We start from the raw sequence: 21,521 nt of genomic DNA on the forward strand, positions 1-21,521 counted from the left end.
CCCGCCGCCAGGGAGGACCCCAAGCCAGATGTCCATCTCGAGACGCTGCCAAGGACCAGCACGACGCGCCCGCACTAGAAGAGGTCCATCTCGCTGGAATTTCATCCCGTTTTCTTTCTCTTTTCATTGAGCTTTGTGGATAGCTGAGTCTCACAATGCGTCTTTCCAGGATTTTCTTTTCTTTTTATTGTTATACTAAGTGTATGTTTATGTTTTACATATGTACTCTTGATGGTGGTATGTAGAGTGATCTTGAAGACAATTGCCCACAGGTGCTAATTTTAGTATCGTCTTTGAGTGGTTTCATGGAATAAGATCTGCCTAGTGGGTCGTAGGTATCTTGCACTAAGTTGGATGTTGAATGATTAAGACTATATTGTCGATATCGGTTATCCAAACATTGCTAGCCATTATATTCTGGGAACATTTGAATTAACGGTTTACACAGAAAGCAACTAATAGATTGTGGTTTCAGATTACTAGATTTCGAAGAATTATAATCCTTGATGGTACATGAACTGACATGTTAAATTTCTATCAAAATTCCTGCTGTTATAGCCATAACATCGTAAGGTTGGTTGATAATTACGCACATACGAGAAGTAAAAAAATAGAAGTTTGACGTTAATGGAAATGGGGATACTTCTCTTTTCAGAAAAAGAGCTTAAGAAGGTCATCGGAAAGGGAATCAACAACACGTGGTGGGCAACAAAAACAACTTCAATGTCCTAAGAAATCTAGAAATTCTTTCTCTGAGTTTTTCTTTTCTGTTCTAGAGTTAATAGCTGACTGTTTCTGTTAACTGAAAATGTATTTGTCACACAATGCTTATATAAACCACTTGATTAAGTTATATTATGTTAGGACATTTTGGCAGTCCACTATTTATATATGGTTTGATGTTGTTATAAAGTGATCTCTGCTATCTAATCTATTTTGGTGGTCGTAAAGTTTTGCTTGCTTGAAATTTGATCACATTAGTTGAATTTTGTCTATAATCACATCAGATGAGAAATTATACAGCCTTCTTGCTTAAATGTACAGACCACTGTTTAATTTTTTGAACTTTATTTCCCACCGCGAGAAACTGATTTATTTCCACCGAGAGAAACTGGTTTATTTCCCTCTTTTCTTCTTTTTAGAACTGGAGGCTATCCTCTAGCTTGATAATCTCACCTGCAAGATTCGTTTTTTTGGCTAATCCAGTCCGGCGACCTAGGTCTCTCGGCTTGCCCGCAGCCCGCCGGTCAGTAATGGCGTAGGATGATCCGGTTGTTTCTGCTCAGTGGCTGCACGAGCACCTAGTGATGCCTGATTTTAAGGTAAAAAAATCATCTAGTTTGCGTGTTCATATTCACTTCAGAGACACTTCAATAATGCTTCCTTCATCGAAGAAGAAAGTTCAGAGATATACTTCTATCCCCTGCGTTAGTGGTATGTGAGAATATAACAGTTTGGTTGTCTATCAATTTGATCTTCCTTTTTATGCGTTGTGTTCTTATTACTCCCAGAAATAATTAGAGGGTTAGGGACATATGTGCTTTGTGGCAGTTATCAGCTTGTTTTAGGTTTTGGATGCTTCCTGGTACATGCCGGTAGAGAACAGGGAATCATGGAAAGAATATCAGGTTTTCAGCATCAGCTATCTCATCTTCCTTTTTGAGATAATTGTTGGAGCTAAAGTGTTCTGGTATCCTCAGGTGGCACACATCCCCAGTGCGCTATTCTTCGACTTAGATGGCATAGTTGATCGGACAACTGATGTGAGAATTATTTCTAGATATACTTTGCACCCTCATTTTTTTCATTATTTTAGCTGAAGTATAGATACAGTTACAAAATTATTTGTTTTTTGGTCACTAAGCAAGAACTGACTTCTGCCATGTAGGCATGTCCCTTCCGGTATCCTTTTGAGCAATGTGTGCTGCTTCAAAGTATTTGTTCTTTTCTACAATTTTTTTTCATTTCTCATTATTTCTGGGTTTTGCTCAATAGCTATTCTGTTTGTTCTGATTTCTGAATGTTTTCTCTATGCATATTGTTTTGTTTGAACTAATTGCAGCTCTTTATAAATGATTAACAATTCCTTTCAGATCTTATCTAGTAATTTTAGATCCTTTTACTTTTCTTATTGTCTAGTAACGGTTTGTTTGTAATTTCATAAAAAATGTTTTGGCAACCAACATTGCGGAGAGTAGTATCACTATAGATGATGTTGTCTATGTGATTGATTGTGGTAAGGCCAAGGAGACAAGCTATGATGCCTTGAATAAGCTCGCATGCCTTCTTCCGTCATGAATATCAAAAGCTTCTGCTCATCAGGTATGTTACTGCTGACAATATGTAACTAGGCTCTTTGCAGACATGAAAAGTCCATTAACAGATGCAGTTCTCTCTTTATTTTATTCACAGAGGAGAGGTCGTGCAGGCCGTGTTCAGCCAGGTTTTTGCTATCGGCTCTATCCAAAGATCATTCACGATGCAATGCCACAGTTTCAGTTACCTGAAATTCCCAGGACTCCTTTGCAAGAGCTATGCCTTACCATCAAAAGCTTATAGCTTGGAGCAGTATCCTCCTTTTTAGCCAAGTCACTGCAGCCACCAGATCCACTTTCTGTTAAGAATGCTATTGAGCTTCTTAAAACCATTGGCGCTAAGCCATCGATTAGTACCTAGGCTACTAATTGGCTGACGTTTCTCGTTTATCTGTTTGTTTGTTCTGACAGCCAGGGACGAGATGGCTGAGGGCTCGCGCTGCTGGGAAGCAGCAGGTCAGGGAATTCGAGCTTGTTCGGGGAAGGGCGCACACGGGGAAGAAGAGTTGGATCGTCAGCTTTGATGGCATCAACAACCTGGACGAGGTCTACCTGCTTTGCCTTCCCCTGCAGTCATTTGCATTTTGCCAGTTAATCTTATCCCTCAACTAGTCTAAGTGGTAGTGTAGTACGCAGTCTTGCTTAGTTTCTAGAATGAGCAGTTATTTAGTGGACAGTTTGATTTGAATCCTTTACTTAATGTAAAATTCTTTGTTGTACTGTTTCTGTTCCTCTCCGTCTACATATGAGATGTACAGTCACAGATGGTAACAGCTGGCCGTCTAAGGCCCTATTTGGAAGCACCCAATTTTTAAGAAACTGCTTTATAGAAATTGAGGTGCTTCCAAACATATCAGTTTAGAACTCAGTTTATAGAAATTAGATTCTTAGTTTCTTAAAAACCAAGAAGCTGGACTCTCTTAGGTAAAAGATAAAAGCAGTCTCTTAAAAACTAGGTTGCTTCCAAACAGGGCCTAATTCTATGACTGGCTTGACTGTAAGAGTAATTCCGCTCAAACTACCCAACTTTACTCTTCGTTTTCTGATGTAATCCATTTGCCCTTCTCTTTTCAGGCTAGGCAAATAGTTGGTTCAGCTATACTTGTGAAAGCTCGAGATAGACCAGAAATTGAGGATGATGAATTCTATTCACTTGACCTTGTTGGAATGAGAGTTATTGTCAAGGTACTTACATCTTTGTTGTATTTTTCAAGATATTGCAGCAGTGTCGCTTCATTGGTTGGTTTCAGTTACAAATTTACGATGTGATGTAGGCAGTTTTAAAAGGCATGTCCCATGCACTTTTATAATTCTTGTTAAGGAGAATTTTCGTCTATGCTACTTGTCCAGTCATGGTTTTGATCCATGCCACTGTAAATACTTGGTTAAGACATAAGAATCATTTGTGTTTTAAAATAGCTCCCTCCACTCCCTAAAAGTAGACACAGCTGTTATGACCTTCGTTCGATACCTTTTCAAAACTGTTTTGTCCACCCCCAGCAAGTGTAGTAGTAAACAACACGGCCAAAAAATGCACACATAATAACCTGCTTTTTTGGCGAGAAACACACTATACAACTTATTTCCCATGGAAGTATTGTCAATTGTCATCAAGTTTAGTAACTGAAATTAGTCCACAGGATACAGGCAAGCTCGTAGGAATAGTTGGTCAGGGTTTCAATTTCGGAGGTGGAGATCTTCTACAGGTGATAATGGGCTCTTCTGAGGGTACTGCTGTTGATCCAGATTCAGAAAATCAAGATTCAAACTCATCACGTGAGCATGTGTGGATTCCATTTGCTGAAGATATTGTACCTGATGTTGATATGGCAAGCAGAGAAATGCGGATTACACCTCCGAAGGGGTTACTTGAGCTCAATTCTCGTTCTAACAAGAGATCGAAGAAAGAAAGGCATGCGATGGTTAGGTCTGCATCATCCTTTTCTAGCATCCATGCTCGCATCTACAGCCATGATTTGCATCTTAAAAGAAATAAAGAATGTGTCAGGTCCATAGTACTGAAATGTTGATAGCAGTAGATGTCCTGGCTGAAGATTGTAGATATTATCTTGCATGTATTATAACAAATGACTCCTCCCCTCACGATGACTTTGCGGACAGATGTCTCAATTCTAGTGGTGGAGCTACGAACAACAATCTGATGTCCTGATCGAGAGCGATGGAGCTAATATTTGAACTTGTGTGTTTGAACTTGTGAACTAAAAATGTGAACTATGGATGTGAACTTGTGTGAATTTGTGAACTTATATATTTGGACTTGTGTGAATTTGTGATATGAACATATATCAATGTGTTTGAAATCTATATTGTATGTGATATTCTGTGTTGCATGTGATATTATGTGTGTCTAATTTTTCATTTCTGTATTTTTTATTTTTTTCTGGAAAAGGGTTAAGAACGTGGGTACCCACGTTCTTAAGGATAAGAACGTGGGTACCCACGTTCTTAAGGTTAAGAACATGGGTACCATCGAACTTAATGGGCAGCCCTCGCCGACCCACGCAGGACCCATAAGTTCGACGGCCACGTGGCCCCGTCAAACTTAAATGTAAGAACGTGGGTGCCGTCGAACTTATGGGAAAAAATTCGACGGCCCCCGTCGAACTTAAAAACCCACGTTCTTAACCTTAAGTTCGACGGTACCCACGTTCTTAATGTTAAGTTCGACGGTACCCACGTTCTTAACCTTAAGAACGTGGGGGCCGTTGAACTTCTTTAAGTTCGTCTAAAAATCGTCGTCGGCTATATTCGTCGGTAAACCCACGTTCTTACGGTAAGTTCGACGGCTTATTACATTAAGTTCGACAGTTTTTCACCCACGTTCTTTAACCAGTTTCTTGTAGTGACTAACAAGTGTGCTAAGTGTTGAACATGTGCTTAATGCAAAGCTAACAGGGTTCAACACAAGTGAACAAGTGTGATGGTCCAAAGACTGGATTATCTATAGATAATGGACATCACAAGTAAGATGGACATTGCTTAAGTGAGACTCGGTGTGCGTAACTCAGATACAACCGATCAAGCCAAGGATGGAGGCAAGAAGAGCTTCGAGGTACCGAGTGCACGGGAGAAGGTCAAGGAGACCAGGAACTGTTGGGGACTTGTACTCAAATGCTATGAATTAAGAACAAGGCAACATAAAGTGTCAAATGTTAACGTCCTTCGTCCATGAAACATTATTCCGTTGAGGATAATGAACCTTGGACGAAGGTTGCTGAGAGTAAAATTACGAAGCTTAAATCTTCGTAATTAAATTTCAATAGATATTGGCATAAAATAGAAGGTACAAAAAAGGAGTAAATAAATCGTAGACAATTCATATTATATTTACTAAATACAATAATACCTCTGCCTTGGCAAGAAGGAGAATTCCAGAATATGCAATTGCAAAAATATCAGAATGCGTGAACAACAACGGAATACTGTTCACTATTTATAGGCACAGGACGCAGCCTGTGAGGAATTACAAGTATGCCCCTTATAAAAGCTTACAACATTGACTCAGACCTTCATGGACTAAAAAGTCATTCTATCTTTAAGTCGGTTTATACTGTCGAAGCTTCACGGAAAGGAACCTTCGGCCATCTCATGCAAACAGCTTCAGCCGAAAGCCGCTTCTCCCTTGAAGACCTTCGGCGACAAAGCATAGACCCAACAGTAGCCCCTTTCGCGGTGCTAGATCGTTTTTCGTAACGAGCTTGATCCGTGAAAAAAGTCTCTCAAGCTTCGGGGAGCCGAAGGTCCAAAAAACACCTTCCCTGAGCTCGTTGCCGAGAAACGATTTAATTTCCCAACACGTAGCGGTCCCACCTTGCAGAGTTTACTGTTTATCCCTGCGGTCCACTGCGCAGCGAGCGCAAGCGGGTGTGCGTCTGGTGTAAAAACTCTGGCGCTTCGCCTTCTTACCTGCAGCACTATATAAACAGACGAGTAGGTGTGAAGTTACCACAGCATTCATTGCTATTTGCACTGTTTTCCTGCCAAAATTTTTAACCATCACCGAAGCTTGTCTGTTAGAATCGAACGAAGCTCCAGTTTGAAACCTGCTTCGGAGGAAGAAAATTTTAAAGTTTCACAAGTTCATAATTGAATGGCCAGAGTCCGCTCTACCGCCAGGGTTGAGCGCGAGGGGGAGGAAACTGAAGCTTCGGAGACTCTCCCCATCTCCGAAGCCATGCAACGATCGGGTCTAGTGACTTCGGAAAAGATCCCTCATGATGATGCAGAACAAGCAAAACAAGCAATCGCTGAAGCAGAGGAAGAAGATATTGAGGAAACTGATTCCGAAGATGATTATCGCATTGCCATGCCAAGCAAGCCGAGCCACTTGGACTTCGGAAAATCTACTGTTTCGAAGGCTGATCTGTCCAAGATGGTAAAATCGGGCTTTTTCACTGAAAATCAGAAGAAGCTTTTGCGCTTCGGGGGAGAAGAGACTACACCAAAACCGGAGAAAGATGAAATTGTTATTTTCAAGAGCTTTTTAAAGGCTGGACTAAGATTCCCCCTACATGGGATCATTGGAGAGGTGCTGAAGAGGTTCGGTATCTATTTTCATCAGCTGACCCCTAACGCTATCGTTAGGCTTATTGTTTATATCTGGGCACTCCGAAGCCAAGCAGTGGAACCATTTGCGGACAGCTTCTGCCGGGTTCACGAGCTGCATTATCAAACAAAGGCTAGAAAAGATGGATTGCACGATAATTTTGGTTGCTATAACTTTGCCTATCGGAAAACTACAAAGTTCTCTGTAATTAGCTACCGAAGCAAGTGGGCAGCAGGCTGGAAATCAGAGTGGTTCTATGTCAAGGTTGATGACGACAAGGAAAAGCTTGTACAAAGCCCGCTGGAATTAATCTTCGGAGAAACCCGACCTCGCTGCAACATGACACCCGAAGGTCCAACACAACAAGCAATGAGTGAATTCAGAATTATTGCAGAGCATATCAGCACAAGGGACCTGGTTCAAGAGTTTTTAGCATTCAAAGTTTTTCCCAGTTTGAAAGAATGGGAAATGTCGAAGCTACAGGGGGAAAAGAAAGAAGGTGAACTCGTACGTTTACCTTACTATTTCAAGTTTAAAAAGTACTTTAAAGCACCTTGCCAAGAGTGGCTAGATACGATTGAAGCAATGTGTAATGAAATACTTGGCAATTATTCCAAAAAAGAAGATCAATTGATGACTGCAGCCTTCGGCACTCGTCCGAAGCGAAGGCTAAATCGAGTGTTGGACGCTCTGGAGTTTGAATACCCAGACTATGAGAATTTAAACAAAAATGCCGGAGGCCAGAAAAGGAAGAGGACGACCGAAGCTTCAAACAAAGATGAAGAAGAGACACCGAAGAAGAAGATTCCAAAGAAGAAGAAAGCATCTTTTCCGAAACAAAAAATATCTGATGAAGAAAAATCCCCCGCATCTCCCTCTACCACTGATGTAGAGGCCATTCTGCAGGTAATGACTGAATCCATGCCTGCGAAGCTAAGTCCACTAGGGCCTCGACTGACAAATTTTTTTCCGAAGGAAAAGGAGCCCGAAAGAATGAAGAAAACAACTAAAGTAAAAAGGCAGAGGATGATCGGTGTGACAGAAGTTATCGATAAGACACCGCCAAGAGCTTCAGCTCAAAAAATACCAGCGGCTGCGGAAGAGACAAATATTGAAATTGCACCTTCGGAGGTCACAGCCGCCGAAGCTGCCTCAGTTGAAGATCTGAACCTAGAGAGCACGTTTGAACATATTGACCAAATACTGCTAGACATGACTACAGAAGAAGTTACCACCACCGCCGAAGAGGCCACGATCGTAGCGTCGGCGAAAGGGAAAGAAATTGCTGATGAAGCTTCGGAGAACGAAACTTTCATGTTCCGGAATTTAATCGGAGAACAATTATCAAAAGCGGAAATAAAAGAGCTTAAAGAATACGCCAAATCCTGCGGATACAAGCCTGGAGCGCTCCTCTTCGGAGGCGTTGATGATGAAAAATTGGGCTGTATCCGAGATCAAACTGGAGCAAAAATTATCAGTACTCTGTCCAAGAATATCGGATTTCCGAAGCTAGAAACGGACATCAGCCGCTACCGACGACAACATGTCGTTGGCAGTTTATTTTATTCCAACTTCAAGGTGAACTGCTTTTCCCTTAACCTTTATTATTTCTAAGAACAAAAACATGTCTGACGAAGGTTGTTTTCGTGCAGAGTATGCTTCTGAGCAAAGCCTTGCAGATGCAACAAGATTTTGAAGACAAAAAGCACGAAGTCATAATTGAAAATTTGGAAAGCAAAATAAAGGAACAATCAGATGCCTTCGAGAAAAAGAACTTTGAGCTCCAGGCAACCGAAGGACTATTGGCGGAAGCTGAAGCAAAAATAACAGAACTGAACACAAAGCTTCTCCGCCAGTCTGAGCAGTTCGAACAAGAAAAACAGGATCTTAATGCAAAACTTAAAGCCGAAGCTCAAAAGAATTCAGATTTGAGAAAACTAATGGCAAGTCTTCAAGAAAACTGCTTGGAATTCAGCAACAGATGCATTCATCGGTTAAAAAAGATTTTTTACTCAGTTGGAGCCAGCAGTGGAAAATTTACCCCCTCAGCTGAAGATCTACCAAAAACCTTCGAACATATTGAGGGGGAGATTGACGAGCTCGACGAAGTCATAGCTGGGCATGGTGACTTCTGTGCCTGGGTGGCTTCTCGAGGCACTGCTGCGGCTTTCCTGAAGGCTGGCTGCGAGCATGGAAGGGTTGTGAATAGGCCAAATTTTACTTTGTCGCCATCAATCCTGGACGACATTCCTGATCTTGCCCGAAGCATCTCGAATAGATTTATAAAAATGATATGGACAAAAGGTGGGCGAGAAAAGGCAGGAGACGAAGCTCGTAGCCACCTTGAACCAGTAAGAAACCATACTTTGTGTTTACCTTTTCTTGTAAGCTCGATTTTGACTTACAACGATCTTATTCATGTAGGATGATGAAGCCGCCGAAGCCGCCGAAGCCGAAGCTCCTTGAGGATTAGATAGTAGACTGTAAACAATGCTTGAGAAACTTTTGAGAGCTTTTGTAAACGTAACCTTTGTAAATGTAAACAATGCCGAAGGTCTTTAATGAATTCTGTTCATACCTTATTATATATCCTTACCCTCCCATTGTTGTATAGGAAATGCTTTGATGTGGACGAAATTTTTCTTTTTTGAGCATTCGGCGAAAAAAACACCTTCCCTTCTTTTCGTACGCAGCGAAGCATAGAGAACAACATTTTCCCTTTTTTCCGAAGCTCTCTTTTTTGTGCACGAAGCTCCTTCTTCCCCTTCTTTTTCCTCTTTTTGCTGAAACAACCATTTATGCCATGAAGATGACTATCCTACTTATGCCTAGATGAATGTTTATGAATGCAAATGTTATGATGTAATGTGATGTGCAAATGCATGGCCAAACACGTATCCGAAGTCATATTCATAACCATTTTAAGAACAATCACACCTCAGCTCTGCATTCCCTTAGGAACGACTTTGGAGCTTCTTCGCCTTTACTTTTGGCGGAATCAGCGTTGACTTTTCGCTGTAAGCTCTGCATTCCCTTAGGAACGACTTTGGAGCTTCTTCGCCTTTACTTTTGGCGGAATCAGCGTTGACTTTTCGCTGTAAGCTCTGCATTCCCTTAGGAACGACTTTGGAGCTTCGTTTTTACTTTTTGGCACTCGATGGTGCGTTCTCAGCTTTTACATTTACATTCTTTGGGGGATTTTGCTCTTATAGAACTAAAAAAAGAAAATTACACGTGATGGCCCCATTAAAAACCTTTCTCCCCCTTCGGAAAGGAAAAGGGTGCCATGAAAGAAAAAATAAAAAATAAAAAATATGAAAAATTACATCGAATTATACATAATATCGCCGAAGCTCATCCGCATTCCAAGATCTAGGAATGTTGTTGCCGTCCATATCCTTCAATCTGTACGAACCGGGCCTTGACGAAGATGCCACTAAGAAAGGTCCATCCCATTTCAATTGTAACTTGCCCACTGTTTCTGGGTTGGCCACCCTCCGAAGCACCAAGTGTCCTGGCTCAATATTCTTTAGTCGAACCTTTCTATCTCGCCATTTAATTGTTTCAGCTTGATATTTGTTGATGTTTTCCACGGCCTGCAACCTGATCCCTTCTAAAGCATCTTTTTCCACAGAATAATCAGCTTCGGAACCTGATGCTGCCGAAGCTATTACCCTTATTGATCCAGTTTTAGCTTCTTCTGGAGTTATTGCTTCGTCACCAAATAATAACTTGAATGGGGTAAAACCGGTAGACCTTGATGTTGTTGTATTATGGCTCCACACCACTTTGGTTAACTGATCTGGCCACTTTCCCCTTGGTTGATTGAAAATTGACTTCATTATTCCTGTCATTATAATACCATTGGCTCTTTCAACAAGTCCATTTGACTCCGGATGTCTGACTGATGCAAAATGGATCTTCGTACCAATTTGATCACAGAAATCCCTAAAAGCTTCGGAGTCAAACTGTGTTCCATTATCCACAGTGATAGCCTTTGGTACCCCGAAACGACAAACAATATTCTGCCAGAAAAACTTTTGGACGGTGGCCGAAGTTATTGTAGCTAAAGGCTTTGCCTCAATCCACTTAGAAAAATATTCCACCGCCACTACAACATATCTTAGGTTCCCTTGGGCCGGTGGTAACGGACCTAACAAGTCAAGGCCCCACCTTTGCAATGGCCAAATGGGTTGTATGAGTTGTGTTAAGGACGAAGGTTGTTTTTGATCTCGTGCACATTTCTGACAACCTTCACACTTTTGAACTAACTCCGCTGCATCTGAAGCTGCCTTCGGCCAATAAAATCCTTGGCGGAAAATTTTTCCAAGCAATGGCCTGGATCCAATGTGAGATCCGCAGAGGCCTGCATGTATTTCTTTCATCAACTCAATTCCTTCGGTTCTGGATAAACATTTGAGTAACGGAGCACAAACTCCATGCTTGTACAATTCTCCTTCTATCATGACATATGGACGGGCCCTTGCCTCTATCCTCCTGTTATAAGCTTCGTCATCTGAAAGGAATTTTCCCTGAAGGTAAGAGATGATCTCAGTTCTCCAATCCTCGCTATAAACAGGAGATATGTTGAGAACTGCTCTTTCAAGAAGTTCTACCGAAGGAGCTTTTATTGTTTCAAAGAATACATCCGAAGGTAAGGGCAGCCCCTGTGCTGCTGACTTAGCTAGTAAATCAGCATGTTCATTTTGTCCTCTAGGGATATTTTTGACAGAAAACCCTTCGAAGGAAGCTTCAACTCTTCGAACCATATCCAGATATTTTTCAAGCTTCGGATCCTTAGCCTTACAACTCTTGTCAACATGACCCGAAACAATCTGGGAATCAGTTTTAAGTATGGCCCTTCTTATTCCCATTGCTTTTAACTTCCGAAGACCTAAAAGCAAGGCTTCGTACTCGGCAATGTTATTTGTGCAACTAAAGTCAAGCTTTGCCGCATAACAAGTTTTAACCTTGGAAGGTGAAACCAACACAGCAGCCGCTCCTGCTCCGAAGGTTCCCCAAGATCCATCGCAAAACACTGTCCATGCTTCGGCATCTTTATTTGTTTCTTCCTCCTGAGCCCCTGGCGTCCAGTCAGCAATGAAATCTGCTAATGCCTGAGACTGAATCGAAGATCTATGAACATATTCAATACAGAATTCGTTGAGTTCTGCAGCCCATTTTCCAATCCTTCCAGTAGCTTCTCTATTTCTCATAATGTCCTTCAACGGTTGTGAAGAAGGAACAACAATATTATATGCTTGAAAGTAGTGCCGAAGCTTCCTGGATGCCATCAAAACAGCATACAACACCTTCTCCAATTCTGTGTAATTTTTCTTTGATACACTAAGAACTTCAGATACAAAATACACTGGAACCTGCTTTTTAACCTGGCCATCAAGCTTCTCCTGGACAAGCGCTGCACTTACCGCTGAGTGCGAAGCTGCCACATATAATAACAAAGGAGCTCCTGACATTGGTGGAGTCAATGTTGTTAGATCTATTAAATACTGCTTCAGCTCTTCGAAGGCCTTCTGCTGGATTGGTCCCCATTGAAAGACTTCGGTTGACTTCAACACTTCGAAGAATGGTAAGTTTCTTTCTGCTGATCTGGATATGAATCTATTGAGAGATGCCAATCTTCCTGTCAATCTTTGAGCCCCTTTTTTTGTAGTTGGTGGCTCCATCCGAAGTATAGCTTCGATTTTACTTGGATTAGCTTCGATTCCCTTTGTTGAAACCAAACATCCAAGAAATTTCCCCTTCTTTACTCCAAAAACACATTTTTCTGGATTCAATTTTAAGCCAGCTTGTCTGAATTTGGCGAAGGTCTCCTGCAAATCAGCAATATGATTCTCCTGTTTCGTGCTTTTTACAATGATGTCATCAACATAAGTTAGCACATTTCTGCCTATCTGAGACTGGAGAACCTTCGCAGTCATTCGGCTAAAACTTCCTCCAGCATTTTTGAGCCCCTCAGGCATCCGAAGATAGCAATACGTGCCACTTGGAGTTATGAAGCTAGTCTTCGGCTCATCTTCCTTCTTCATCCAGATTTGATGATAGCCTGAATAGCAGTCTAACAAACTCATGAGCTCTGAAGAAGCTGCTGCATCAACTAAAGAATCTATCCTAGGCAATGGGAATTCATCCTTCGGACAAGCCTTGTTCAGATCTGTAAAATCGATACACATTCGCCACTTGCCATTGGCCTTTTTTACCATAACAGTATTGGCTAGCCACTCTGGATACTTTACTTCTCTGATAACTCCTGCACTGAGGAGTCTTTTGACTTCATTACGAGCACCTTCGGCCTTATCATCTGACATTTTCCGAAGCCTTTGCTTTCTGGGTCTGAAGGATGGATCGACATTGAGCGAATGCTCAATAACGTCCCTATTAACTCCGCAGAGATCATTGGCTGACCATGCAAAAACATCTTTGTTGTTGAACAAGAACCTTAGCAAGGTTTTCTCTTGTGCTTCGGATAACTGAGAGCCCAACAGCACCTTCTGTTCTGCTACATCCTCACATAAGAGCATGGGCTTCGGCTGATCCGCTGAAGCTGCTTTCTCCCTTCTGAATTTGTATTGTTCGCAAGCTTCAGCTCCATCTATGTTATGGATTGCTTTTGAATCAGTCCAGTCTCCTTCGGCCCTTCTGGCAGCTTCCTGGCTTCCATGAATAGCGATGGGTCCCTGATCCGAAGGTATCTTCATGCAAAGATAAGCAGGGTGAAGGATTGCTTCGAAGGCATTGAGGGTACCACGACCAATAATTGCATTATAAGGGTATTCCATGTCAACAATGTCAAACACAATTTGCTCAGTTCTAGTGTTATTGATGAATCCGAAGGTCACTGACATGGTGATCTTTCCCAGTGCTACAATCTGTCTCCCTCCGAAGCCACAAAGAGGATGTGTAGCATCATGAATCTTATCTTCTGGCTCTTGCATTTGCCTGAAGGCTTTAGCAAATATGATGTCAGCTGCACTACCTGTGTCAACCAAGACATTGTGAACCAGAAATCCTTTGATAACACAAGAGATAACCATGGCATCGTTGTGTGGATAATCTTTGAGCTGAAGGTCCTCTTGGGAGAAGGTAATAGGAATGTGAGACCATCTTGACTTGATGAAGGGTCCTTGCACCCCAACATGCTGTACCCTTCTCTGTGCTTCCTTCTTTTGTTTCTTGTTAACTGGTTCTGAGGTCGAACCACCTGTGATCGGGAGCACCAGCTTCGGGTCCGAAGCAGCTCTAGCTCGGTCATTGAACGAAGCCATCAGCTCGAAAAGTGGAAGTGAGTTCACCGGAGGTGGGCGCCAATGTTGGGGACTTGTACTCAAATGCTATGAATTAAGAACAAGGCAACATAAAGTGTCAAATGTTAACGTCCTTCGTCCATGAAACATTATTCCGTTGAGGATAATGAACCTTGGACGAAGGTTGCTGAGAGTAAAATTACGAAGCTTAAATCTTCGTAATTAAATTTCAATAGATATTGGCATAAAATAGAAGGTACAAAAAAGGAGTAAATAAATCGTAGACAATTCATATTATATTTACTAAATACAATAATACCTCTGCCTTGGCAAGAAGGAGAATTCCAGAATATGCAATTGCAAAAATATCAGAATGCGTGAACAGCAACGGAATACTGTTCACTATTTATAGGCACAGGACGCAGCCTGTGAGGAATTACAAGTATGCCCCTTATAAAAGCTTACAACATTGACTCAGACCTTCATGGACTAAAAAGTCATTCTATCTTTAAGTCGGTTTATACTGTCGAAGCTTCACGGAAAGGAACCTTCGGCCATCTCATGCAAACAGCTTCAGCCGAAAGCCGCTTCTCCCTTGAAGACCTTCGGCGACGAAGCATAGACCCAACAGGAACCCAAAGCCAGGGGTGAAGAAGAAGACTTGCAAAGTCAAGGTTGATCGAGTTAAGAAGAGTTATGGTGCATCAAGGATCACTACATAAGGACATGACTTACAACCAATGAGGTAACATCTACAATTATGTGGTGTAAGTCATAAGGCTCAAGATCAAGCTCGAAAAGTGAACGGGGGTTGGGGCTCAGATATGTCAATCTAGATCAAGTCAAGCTGACTTGATGGTTTACGAGTCCAACATCAATCTCAGTCATGCCAAATGCTAAAGAAGTGAAAATCAAAGAGAAGATATGTTTCTAGACTTAGTACATTGGTTTTTGTGTACTAATATATTTGTCTAAGTGCTAGAAACAGAGAAAAGAAGAAAAGAAAAGAGATGCAAAAGGCTTGGCTGTGTACAGCCAAGACTCAACTCAGTCTGGCACACCGGACAGCGTCCGGTGCGCCAGAATGAACTCCGGTGAATAGGCCGCTCTCGGGAGAAGTTTGGCGGTGTACGACTATAATTCACCGGACTGTCCGGTGGCGCACTGGACTGTCCGGTGAGCCAACGGTCGACTGCGCCAACGGTCGGCAGCGCAATCAGCGGGCGACGCGTGGCCTGAGCCAACGGATAGTTGGCGCACCGGACTGTCTGGTGTGCACCGAACAGTGTCCGGTGAGCCAAAACGACCGTTGCTCCAACGGTCAGCTGAGCCCGATTTGGAAGGAGATCGCACACCGGACATGCTACAGGACCTGTCCGGTGGTGCACCGGACTGTCCAGTGGTGCACCGGACTGTCCAGTGCGCCACCCGACAGAAAGCAAATATCGTCTTCCAAAATGAACTCCAACGGCTCCTAGGCCCCTTGGGTCTATAAAAGGGACTCCTAGGCGCCTCCAACAAGTACACAAGTGGAGCCAACAATTGTATACATCACTCGGATCGATTCTCTCTCACTCTCGTGTATATCTCTCTAGTTTGTGTGAAGGCAAAGTTATAAGCCTTTAGAGAGTGGAGAGGTGCTGCAAAGAGCTAGAGCAAAGTCTTGAGCGCATTGTTACTCTGCCGGAGTGCTGTCAAGAAGATTGTAAGCAGTCGCGGCTTTGTTGTAACCCAACTCAACATAGTGGAAGGCTCTATCTATCATACTGACAGATCTGAGCAAACAGAGGAAGGAGTTGAAATAGACTCCAAGCCCAGGTGTGGCTAACTTCAACGAGGACTAGGCAAGCATTTCAGGCTTGGCCGAACCTCGGGATAAATTCTTGCGTCTGTGTGCTTCGCTCTGTATTGTGTACTGACTCTGTGTCTTACTCACTTTTTATATCTGCACTTCAACACTTATCTGTGGTACAAGTTATATTTGAAGTGCAGAGCATTTTGAGACAGGATCTTCTATTCTGCTGCAACCTACTCGAAGGATCTTTCATTCCACTGTGATCTGGTCTTTGAGTAGAGTAAGAACAAAAGTTTTAAAGAGATAATTTTTATTCGCCTATTCACCCCCCCTCTAGGCGACATCCAGATCCTGTTCCCGGGCAAAGGGAACTTTCAATTGGTATCAGAGCTAGGCCTCTCCAGTGTGGGCTTAGCCGTCCGGAGATGATGATGTCGTCACAAGAGGTAACTGTAGAACTTCTTCTAGGCGATGGCTCTAATTATAAATCTTGGTCTGTCTCTATTTATAATGCCTTCATGCATGTTGATCCTGATTTGAGACAGATCTTTAGTAGAAGTATTTTTCCCTCCAATTTTAGTCAAAATCCTTCTAATGATGAACTAAGATGTCTGTCTCTCAATCACCATGCTTGCAACATCTTAGTTGACTCACTTTCTAGAAGTGCCTATTTTGCAATCATGAGTAGTGATAGTGATTTATTTGTTGATGCTCATGATCTATGGAACAAAATTAAGTTAAAATTTTTAAGTCCATATAAACTGCTTCTGCTCCCTCTATTGCTGGTAGTACTAACTTGTCCAAGGGAGAAGAACGAGAGAAATGGACACCAAGCGATGGATCCACCTCACCGACAGGTTCATCTCCTACTTGTTATACATGTCTTGTTGCTAACGATGAGAATGGAGATGAAAGCAATCATGAGGAGGAATATGAGGATGAGGAGTCTACATCATCACAAGGTACATTTTCCTATTTTGCTTCCACTGACAATAGTGACAGGGAAAATGAGATTGACGATGTAGAAGAAGAGGAGATTCGCTGTTTCTACACCCATCTCAACAAAGAAGACAAAGCGCTCTTGGTTAAGCTGTTGAGAAGGAACAAGGAACAAGGCGAGACGCTTCTCAGGCTAGAGGAGACTCTCATCAAAACCAACGATAGCCTGTAGAAGATGACCAAAGAACATGAGGAGCTAAAGTGCTCTCATGATGATTTGGTCCAACGGTATGATTCAGTTTTAATTGAGCAAAGAAATAATGATGATGTTTTATCTAATGTTGCTCAACTTAAAACTGAAAATTCTATGCTAAGGAGTCAAGTAGAAATGATAAATTTAGAAAAACTTGCTCTATGTGAAAAGTATGATATGTTGTCGTATTCTCATAGTAAACTAGTTGATGACCATATCATGCTTGATGTTGCTCATGAGGTTGTAATTACAAACTTAAATTCATGTGAACCTCATTCTTGCACAAGTGCACATTTGGATAATATATCACCATGTGCTAACCCCTGTCGCTCAAAAGGAAGCGAATATTTGAATGAGCAACAAGTTGTAGGGTCAAAAAGGAAATTGCTTGGAAACAAGAAACAAAGACAATTAAGGAGAAGACGCCTTGCTCGACTTCCTCAAGATATCTACGAACACGTGGTGAAGAAGCTTGAGGAAGGAGAAACCGCAGCAAGGGTCAAACTCCTTGAGAAAGATGTTCCTAAAGCAATAAGTGAAGTAATCAACAAGAGACAAGAAAAAGGTAATGATTCAATTAGTCATGTTATTTGCACTAATAATCTCTCTATGTCATCCAAAAGCAAAAAGAGAAGAGGAAAAAGGAGGTGCTTCAAGTGCAAGAGATTAGGTCACCTCATTGCTTCTTGTCCATACAAAGACAAGGACGAAGGGATAAGGATATGTTTTGGATGCAATGAAAAGGACCACATGATCACCTCATGTCCGGTCATAAAGAATCAAGGACATGCACCCTCCAAGATGACCCTCACTAAGGAAAATGATAAACAGCAAGCATCATGTCGGGTTGAGCGACGCTTCTGCTACATGTGTGGTGAGCATGGTCATCTACCTATGGTATGTAAGAAGGGTAAGGTTCCTAAGCAAGTAAATTTATCTCAATCTTATTCGCTTAGGAGACCCAAATCATACACTTGTGCTAGATTAGTAATGAGATCACCTAGAACTAGCACAACTGTTATTTGGGTACCAAAGGCTCTTTTAGATGAACGTTATGGACCCATCTCGAGATGGGTACCAAACTGTGCCAACTAGACCATGCAGGTGCCTCGAGATGGACTGGAGACCCTGGGAGAGCTTAAGATGGTTAATTCAAACTCTATGCTTAAGCTATCAATTTAATTGTCTATTTATTGACCTAAGGTTGAATTATTGTGCAATACTAATCCCATGTTCATCTTGAGTTAAATAAGTTGTAGAGGTGCTTAATCATTATTGGTGAATCAAGCAAAGGACTTTGATGAGAATCTGCAACTTGCTCTCCAAAGGACTGTACCCGTGTATCTTAAGTGCATTATTTCGAATCAGCATTGCTTTTAAGTTGGATTGTCGTGCTATACCTATCCTTGGAGTAGTTATGCTTTTGAGATTGCTTGTGTTGAATATCTTTCAATTAATGATCCATGATTTCCAAGATCATAATCATGCTTGCTTAATCATGACTGTGTGCTTTATAGGTTATATCTCTTGAATCATTCAATGGGTAGCTTTTCATTTGATATATTTACCATGATTAACTCTCTTGGTGTATGTGGCTAAACCTGTATATTTTTTTGTAAGTCATGCTATGTGGTTTTTAATGATTAACCTATGTGCAAGCATGATAGTTTTGTTTAGTCCATGTTCACATGATTACTTTGTCTTGGTACTCTGTGTATACCAAAACAAGAAATCCATGTTGTGTCTCTAATGCACCCTCTCGAGCTATGAGGTGCATGAGAAAAAGGAGCCCTAAATTGGTGACAACAGGTGCTATCACTCCACACTACCTAAAAAAAATGAATCTCATGGTATTCAGGTAAAAGCCATAGGTATGGAGAATGGAACTATGCAATTTCATTAAATATCTTGAAGTTCTGTTGATTGTGATCATAGCTATGTTCTTGCCTTTCAATTGGTAGTATCTTGGCTTAGGTGATTTATGCTTTAAAATGTTGTTTCCTTTGGTGTACCTAAGAAAATACTTCTTAATCATGGTGTGCCTAGACATTGTGCTTTATATGCATGATCTTGTCGTTTTTCAATTGGTATATGTGTTGCAATGATCATCATGTGTGAAGTGTGCCTACGTTGCTTTTAAAATGTTATATATCTTGAGGCATGCATTGTTTCCACTAGTCATAAGTTGTATTATGTCATCTATTCAATTGGTATCTTTTTGTGATGAAATTGATATATTATGCCTAGACCAAGGTATGTTGTGATCCCCTCTAGTTCTGAGGACACTAGAATGTGCAAGGTGCGAGTCATTCAAATACTTGACGCACAACTTTAGGGGGATCAAACATAACTTGTGTATTTTGAGACTAACTATTTCTTGAGCCATCCTATATAGTCTCAAGGTGGAAAAGGGAAGATGAGCAAGAAATGGAGCAATCAGGACTTGGGTACCTCCACAACTCGAGTAATTGGTATCTAAAGTTGTGAGTAATTGCATAGTTAAAGATTGCTCGTGCTGTATAATAGTTGGTGATTCTAGATGCTTATCTTTAAATATCATGGAGCTATGACAGTGATGATCTTTCAATTAGTAGCCTTGGTAGTGTGCTTTAATTGGTATCTTTTGGTAATCACTAGAATAGAAGCTTCATCTTGTGCCACAATACTATAACTTGTTCTAAGTTTGGTGTCTTAGCAACAAGAAAAGGTCAGGATAGAGGATCAGACATAAGTGTGAAGGAACTCCCTAGAGATAAAACTTTCAAGATGGAAATCTTGAATTAATGACAAAAGGAACTCTGCCTACTTAGATGGAAAATACACCATAACATGGTAAAGGTACAAAAGGAGGTATTGACCTTTTTGCGTATTTGTACCTTAATTTTTCTCCAATACTTGTGTTGCATATGTTTAATGTGTAAGGGGGAGTAATGTTAGTGTGTTGCATTTTCCCTGCTTAATACCCTGCTGTCCCTTGACATCATCCTATGTTCTTGCTTGAATATGGTTTTGGTGTTTGATGTCAAAGGGGGATAATTTGTGCATTAAAGCTTACCTCGACCTGAGAGGAAAGCTTATCTTAAGGGTGAAGATTAATTTTTTTGTGTGCTAAAGGACTCAAAGGGGTTTCCTTGAGTTCCTTTGATCTTAAAGAAAAATGTGTTAGTTTGTTGATAATACTTATCATATGCTTCTTGTTGTATTATATGGTGATAATGCAAAATTAGTGCTTCCGATAATATGAATCAATTGGTATCTACTGTGTTTATCCTGTGATAGATATTCATGTGTTCCGATAATATGAATCAATTGGTATCTACTGTGTTTATCCTGTGATAGATATTCATGTGGTTCTGGCGCTTTAAATCGGTATCTTAATGGTGAATAGTGGTAGGTTGATATTCCTATGGTATATTTATTTAATTGGTGTTTAACTCTGATTTTGTGCATTTGTGTGTTATACGCATCACGGTTTGATTTTTCACACAATGCATCCCACAGGTGCTAAGGTGTAGCAATGCTTCGAATTAGCCTAAGTATGTGCATTTTGGCATTTAAGGCCAAAGTTAAGATTTTAATGTAAGCACATATTTAGGGGGAGCATTCTATAAACTTAGAAATCAAAATTTGTGCTTTAAATCTTATTGTTGTGTAAGCTTTAATTGTGTTGCCATCAATCACCAAAAAGGGGGAGATTGAAAGCTCTCTTGTGGGTTTTGGTGGTTTGGATGACAACCCAATTAAAGGACTAACAAGTGTGCTAAGTGTTGAACAGGTGCTTAATGCAAAGCTAACAGGGTTCAACACAAGTGAACAAGTGTGATGGTCCAAAGACTGGATTATCTATAGATAATGGACATCACAAGTAAGATGGACATTGCTTAAGTGAGACTCGGTGTGCGTAACTCAGAGACAACCGATCAAGCCAAGGATGGAGGCAAGAAGAGCTTCGAGGTACCGAGTGCACGGGAGAAGGTTAAGGAGACCAGGAACCCAAAGCCAGGGGTGAAGAAGAAGACTTGCAAAGTCAAGGTTGATCGAGTTAAGAAGAGTTATGGTGCATCAAGGATCACTACATAAGGACATGACTTACAACCAATGAGGTAACATCTACAATTATGTGGTGTAAGTCATAAGGCTCAAGATCAAGCTCGAGAAGTGAACGGGGGTTGGGGCTCAGATATGTCAATCTAGATCAAGTCAAGCTGACTTGATGGTTTATGAGTCCAACATCAATCTCAGTCATGCCAAATGCTAAAGAAGTGAAAATCAAAGAGAAGGTATGTTTCTAGACTTAGTACATTGGTTTTTTTGCACTAATATATTTGTCTAAGTGCTAGAAACAAAGAAAAGAAGAAAAGAAAAGAGATGCAAAAGGCTTGGCTGT

At 41.2% G+C, this 21,521-nt stretch overlaps 1 protein-coding gene across 1 annotated transcript; it reads left to right on the forward strand.

The window, feature by feature from the left end:
- Positions 1-1,589: 1,589 nt before the first annotated feature.
- Positions 1,590-4,609, forward strand: LOC103637156 (ribosome maturation factor RimM). Its single transcript, XM_020543068.3, has 6 exons — positions 1,590-1,763; positions 2,309-2,322; positions 2,413-2,443; positions 2,727-2,861; positions 3,390-3,500; positions 3,956-4,609. The coding sequence occupies exons 1-6, from the start codon at positions 1,590-1,592 to the stop codon at positions 4,343-4,345; spliced, it is 855 nt and encodes a 284-aa protein (XP_020398657.2). The 3' UTR covers positions 4,346-4,609.
- The last annotated feature ends 16,912 nt before the right edge of the window (positions 4,610-21,521 follow it).

Source organism: Zea mays, chromosome 8, assembly GCF_902167145.1.
Source record: "Zea mays cultivar B73 chromosome 8, Zm-B73-REFERENCE-NAM-5.0, whole genome shotgun sequence".
NCBI classification, from domain to species: domain Eukaryota; kingdom Viridiplantae; phylum Streptophyta; class Magnoliopsida; order Poales; family Poaceae; genus Zea; species Zea mays.

Bases quoted from the DNA above. Each gene is read 5' to 3' on its own strand.
- LOC103637156 (XM_020543068.3), top strand. From the start codon at position 1,590: ATGCCGGTAGAGAACAGGGAATCATGGAAAGAATATCAGGTTTTCAGC. The intron at 2,444-2,726 runs GTTTTTGCTATC...TTGTTCTGACAG, and splicing joins TGCAGGCCGTGTTCAGCCAG to CCAGGGACGAGATGGCTGAG. The intron at 2,862-3,389 runs GTCTACCTGCTT...TTCTCTTTTCAG, and splicing joins GCATCAACAACCTGGACGAG to GCTAGGCAAATAGTTGGTTC.